Source organism: Trematomus bernacchii, unplaced genomic scaffold (genome assembly GCF_902827165.1).
Source record: "Trematomus bernacchii unplaced genomic scaffold, fTreBer1.1, whole genome shotgun sequence".
Taxonomy (NCBI): domain Eukaryota; kingdom Metazoa; phylum Chordata; class Actinopteri; order Perciformes; family Nototheniidae; genus Trematomus; species Trematomus bernacchii.
The window spans coordinates 5,833,672-5,839,671 of NW_022987698.1; the positions used below are offsets into that span (position 1 = coordinate 5,833,672).

Genomic DNA, 6,000 nt, shown 5'->3' on the forward strand with positions numbered 1-6,000 from the left:
GCCCTGCGCCGAGCCGCTTCTGGGACGCTTCTGAGCCGTAACGCGCCGCGTGTGGTGGAATAGCACCCATTGACTAGAGTGGCCGCGATCGCCGTGAGCACCGCGGCGCAGCCGTAACGCGCCCGTAACGCGCCGCAGACGGACCCGGTGGAATCTAGGGGTTACAGGAAGAGTTACTGCAATGCGGAGGGCAATCCAGAGATTTGGGTACAGTTCCTGTAACTCACTTTTGTGGAGAAATTACAACATCTCCAGAATATTTATTATTGTATGAGAGAGGTTCTAGGTTGAATTGAGGCAAATATTTGTAATGTTCAGAGGTTGTTGTGGTTAATATTCATGAGAATATTTGTCATTGTTCAAATGATAATAAACAAACATATAAAGCATATTTGTCCACTCATATGTTGATAAGGAGTATTAAAAACTTGAAAAATATCCCTCGAAGGTACATTTAGAACAGATAAAAAATGTGCGATTAATCGCGATTAACTATGGACAATCATGCGTTTAATCGCGATTAAATATTTTAATCGACTGACAGCCCTAGTATTAAAGTGATTGGCATTATCTCCATCACTGATGATCTATCATATCATAAAAGAGAGATATTTAGCGCTTGACTATATATTCATGTGTAATGCAGAACTAATGACAGCATTTATTTCACAGCGTAACCGATGATGTGAGGCTTGATAAGGAACAGGAGTGGTGCTTCCACATGTTTCAGCTTGAGGTCGGAGAATCCAGCTGCCTCCAGAGGTTTCCACGTGTCCCGGACGATCTCACATCCATCCCCAAAGTAGTACCAAGGGGGCTGCAGAACATGCTGGAAGAAGTAGGTCCAGCTGGAGGGCTCTCCAACAACATGCTCCATGAAAAATAAGCCTCCACCCTGCAAAGCAAATATTTGTTATTTCCACACTGTGTACTTTATGGAACTGAAATATTGTGCAAGTTTATCTAAACTAAAACTATTATTTAGAAACCAAATCCTGAATGGTTATGAGCAGGACCTGTGAACTCTACTTGTTATTTCTTGTCAAAGTTATTTATTTTTTACGGAGCCCTGGAGGGTTCATAGAGAGAAAAATAAATAAAACGAGGCCACGTTTTATTAATTTGTGCGCACGAGATGTAATTCGTGGCCTCAATTTAATAAAACGAGACCATGCTTTATTAATTTGTGCGCATGATATACTTTCTCGTTCGCACGAGATACTTTCTCGTTCGCACGACTATATATATACTTTCTTATGGTAAAACACATCGAACTGCCCGATTATTACACCATATTATTAGTTTTATGAAGAATATGTCCGGTCGCCAGGGCGTGTGTGTGTGGGCATTTGTTTATGATAGTGTCGTTCGTTCCGGTGCACTCCGGCAGGACTATAGCACTACATCGAGATTAAGATTAAATGAATTTCTTTCACTTGGGAATACACATATAACTATGGAGAACCAGATGTGTGTAAATGACTGTTCATGGTAATTTGAAAACAAATGCCGGTGTCGGACACACACAAACACACCGAACACACACACACACACACACACAGAGCGGAGCTGAGCACAATGCTGTAACCAGATGAGTGATTACAGCGCCAGGTATCATTTTACACACATTTGTATCAAACAGATGCAGGACTAACCCCTAGATTCCACACAAACACACCAAATACACACACAGAGCGGAGCTGAGCACAAAGACACACACATCATGCGCCCTGGTGACCGGACATCTCCTTCATAAAACGAGTAATAGGGGGAATAATCGGGCAGTTCGATGTGTGTAGAGGTGTGTGTGGTTAAACGTAGCAGCCTCGATCTCTATTCAGCTGTTCTAATGAAGGGAAACACAGTGAAGTGAACAGTAAAAGGCACAGCTCTTTGCAGCTGGTGCTGCTCTTCTCAGATTCTGCTGAGTTACACGTTACTGCCTCCAGTGCCCTGTACGACGAAGCCAGTTCAACAGACCCTGGATATGTTTGAGTTACCCGGCTTAACTAACCCTAACAAACGCAATCTCGCCAAGCGGTCCTACGAAGCTGGTTATCAACTCCGTAAATCAACCAGGGTTTCTCTGTCCGGCTGAGAGCGCGTTCACGTGAAAGGGACGGGGCCAAAATGTCCCTAAATGAAGTCTGAGTTTGAAATATATCTCAAATAATGTATGCACTGCCATTTCTCCACATAAATATAACAGTCTGCAATGAAACGGTTGTCTCTGTGCTCCACGTCCTACTTGGCGCACCGGTAACTTTCTTGTGCGAACGAGAAACTAACGAAATACTTTCTCGTTCGCACGAAATACTTTCTCGTTCACACAAAATACTATCTTGTGCGCACAAAATAGTATTTTGTGCGAACAAGATACTTTTTTTTTTCTCCATGAACCTTTAGGGGCTCCGTAATTTTTGGTTGTTTTGTACAAAAAAAAGTATTTGTTTAAAACAATGAATCCAATATCACGGATGCTGATGACGAAGACCTAATCTTTTATTTTCAGAAAAGTGTACGAAAAGTTTTTTAGCTTCTTCTTGCCCCTGTTGAACATGACAGAGACTATTTGAGAATGTATTTGTTTTTTTGTACCTTGAACGTTTTTCCTTTTTTTTGCTTCTCTTTGTTATAATTATTATTATGATTTTGTTTGTTTTGTTTCTGACATGTTCAATAAATTGACTAATATATATAATATAATATATGGAGGTTGCCGGTGCATTACTGGTGCATTTTCCTAAATGCATGTTTAAAGAAGAAATCTGATTTTATAAACACATTGGAAATACAAGCAATATTTTCAGCCATCCAGTCTTAAAGACCATATGTGGCCTCCCCCTGCATTATAGCACACACATGTTTTGTGTATTTACAGAAAAATTATCAAGTAAGCACTAAATGATATAAAACCATGAGTGCATCCATATATCATGTTTGTGTATAATGTGCTGATACATGTGGTTCACTTATGTCCCCTAGAAATAGTTCATGTTTTATAATGAATGCTTTTTTGTTAAATAGTTTTGCCTCAGGCTTATATCTGAGGAGAATTAAGTGAAATTAAATTACAACACAGGCTTAATATTTATATTAAACTTGACATTCTGGATTGAACTACTGAGTTTCAATATATATAAAGTAAAAAGATAAGGGCACCATTTATGTCACCATACAGGTCAAAGGTATCAAGAAGCAATAGTGCAGGTAGGTTAAAGGTTGTGATAAATTAATTGGTAACAACCTAAGGAATTAAACAATCTTAATTTGGCTAGTAGGCTACATGTGTTAGGGATCATTTTTGCTACTCTTCATTTTTGTGTATCCATGTGTTAAAACAAATATATAAATAATGTAGACTTCTTTGCTTGTTTGTTTAGTGAGCACGTTTTTAAACTCCACTGGTGAAGGATTAATCCCAATATATACAGTCTATGATTAATCCAGTAGTTATGCAGCATTAGAACAGTAGCCTCAATAGAAATACAGGCCTTGACTTTGGATGGGAGTGAATTTACTTTGGACTTGTTCTTATTTCAGGAGTCAGGGTCTTACCGGTCTCAGCATGCGCCGTGTCTCCTGCAGGGTTTTCGGGATGTTGTTGACACTGCAGAGTACTAGGGTGCACACAACAACGTCTACCGACTCGCTCTCAATAGCCCCCATGTCCTCCCCCGACGCCACCACAAATCTGTCAAACGTGATGTGGTCATTCCCTTCCACGCTGCTCTTCAGGTATTTCTTGAAATGAGGGTTGGGGTCAGTGCAGATCACCTTGCATCCGGGTGGATAAAACTGAAAATTGGTGCCAGTTCCACAGCCGATCTCCAAAATAGTGAGCTGCTTGCCATGCCTGTTGAACTCGGGTAGACTGCGAAACAGCTCCTTCTTCTTGTCGTGCATTTTGTTGTTGTATATTATTGAACATCGGTACCAACAAATAGGGAAGACACGTTTGTATATTTCATACATGCCGAGTGCTTTGATCAGATGAAGAGGCAAGCATAAAACATTGAAGATTAAAGTGCAAAATGCCATAATGAGAGCCATTTTTCCGCTCTAGACCCTGTGGCGACCAAGTCCGTCAACAACAGCAAACTAGTGATGTGTCGGTCGCGAACGAGCCGGTGTAGGTACCATATGTGTTCGGCCTACCATATGGACCATATGTGTTCGGGGTCCGTTACGCTTACCAATGACGTCACGCATTGGCTGTACGCTAACCCAAGAGGACATTTTACACGGTCAAATTCCGAATGTATTGAAACTCCAGACTCAACGTAAGAGCTTGAGCCTCTTCGGGGGGTGCTAACATTTAAACATACACTTCATTCTTTACTTTGTCCGTTATTATATGTAGAAGATATTACTTTTTTCTCCGTCATGTTGTTTCCATAGCAACAACTTCAAAATAAATAAATCTAAATAGATGTGTGTTCTACACACCAAAATACGTTATTTGAACACTCCTCTCGATCGATTTACAAAAAAGAAATAGTATGGCCCGCCCTAATACACCAACGCAGTTTTTAAAGATATACATTTTTCAACACAGAATCATTTACCAAATTACACTATATCCAATCATTTTACGAGTCAGAAAATGCTATATGTTCATTGCAGTTATTGTTTATTGAATTAGATTACCATGAGCTCAACATAATTATGTAGAGTACAAGTCCACAGCCAAGAAAATGTTATTTGCATATCATTTTATTTATGAATATGGAATTATGGAATTCTAACACTGGAGTTTGTTATTATTTACTATAACTTTATTATAGTATTCGGGTACAGCCCTGTACCCGTATATCCGAATATCCGTTCGTTGGAGTACTATTTCGGGTTTCATTCGTTATTCGGATATTCGTTTTGTTTGTTTTTTCCCCGTTTTTTTTCAAATTGAATTGATTGAAATCTCCAATATCAACGTAAGAGCTTGTGCCTCTTCGGGGGGTGCTAACACTTAACCATAAACGTTATCGTTTACTTTCTCCGTCTTTATATGTAGATATTACTTTTCTCCGTTAATCTCTGTCACGTTGTTTCCAAAGCAACAACAACTTCCTGTCAACTGCGCTAACTCTCCTTCAAAATAAAAGCATGTCCATAAATAGGAAACCAAGCCAAATTACACTTAAGACGTATACAACTGCAACGAAAGTAACAAACACAATGCGATATCCTTTTCAATTTCAAAGAACACAAATTGGGTTACATTAACAAATAACTATAAAACAACAATACTGTAGAATAACAAAATGAATGCCGTGAATACACCGAAATACACGCGTTGAAGCAGTTCGCTGCCGATTACTACGCCCCCCCGCATTACTACCGAATATCCGGAGCCCGAAAAATGGTATTCGGGACAGCCCTAGATCATTCTGCTTCAGTTTGTGGGCTACAGCCAGTTTATGGTAGCAGCACGTTAACAGCTTCATCCTTTAATCAGACCCCCGTATACCCTCGTCAGCGCCCCTAGTTACACCAATCAGCGTGCGATTACCGTACAGCCAATCACAATGCGTGACGTCATTGGTAAGCGACGGACCCCGAACACATATGGTAGGCCGAACCATGCCCGGCGCCGTGGGAGGGCCAGGCCCTCCCATTTGACATTCCTGCCCTCCCCAATAAACAAGTTTTTTATTATTTATCAATTTTTTTTTTTTTAAAGATTTTTTTTTTTTTAATTATAAATAAACTGTGAACTTTTATGCTACGATGTATGTGATGTCAGATAGTAACTACAAAAAAAAATCGCAGGCTACGTCAAATAAATTCATGTGTCTGTTGTGATTTGTGATTCGTCCACATTTAGACCAATCACAGCGTCACACTCTGCCGCCTATTCTGGATTTGTTTATTGTTTATTGTGCATTCTGTAGACTCCCATTTCTGTTTGAATTACAAAATGGACATCAGAAATTGGCTTAAAAGGTCTAAGGATTTATTAAAACGAAATAGCGATGAAAGAACTGCAGCCGATGGTGC

At 39.8% G+C, this 6,000-nt stretch overlaps 1 protein-coding gene across 1 annotated transcript; it reads right to left on the minus strand.

Moving 5' to 3' along the window:
* Positions 1–508: 508 nt before the first annotated feature.
* si:ch211-173n18.3 (methyltransferase-like protein 7A) lies at positions 509–4,141 on the minus strand. Its single transcript, XM_034138809.1, has 2 exons — positions 3,559–4,141; positions 509–895 (listed from the first exon to the last, which is right to left on the minus strand). The coding sequence occupies exons 1-2, from the start codon at positions 4,051–4,053 to the stop codon at positions 662–664; spliced, it is 729 nt and encodes a 242-aa protein (XP_033994700.1). The 5' UTR covers positions 4,054–4,141; the 3' UTR covers positions 509–661.
* Between the last annotated feature and the right edge of the window lie 1,859 nt (positions 4,142–6,000).

Excerpts from the sequence above, each read along its gene's own strand:
- si:ch211-173n18.3 (XM_034138809.1), bottom strand. The coding sequence starts at position 4,053 with ATGGCTCTCATTATGGCATTTTGCACTTTAATCTTCAATGTTTTATGC. Across the intron at positions 896-3,558 it reads CACGGCGCATGCTGAGACCG|GGTGGAGGCTTATTTTTCAT; the intron begins GTAAGACCCTGA and ends TTTGCTTTGCAG.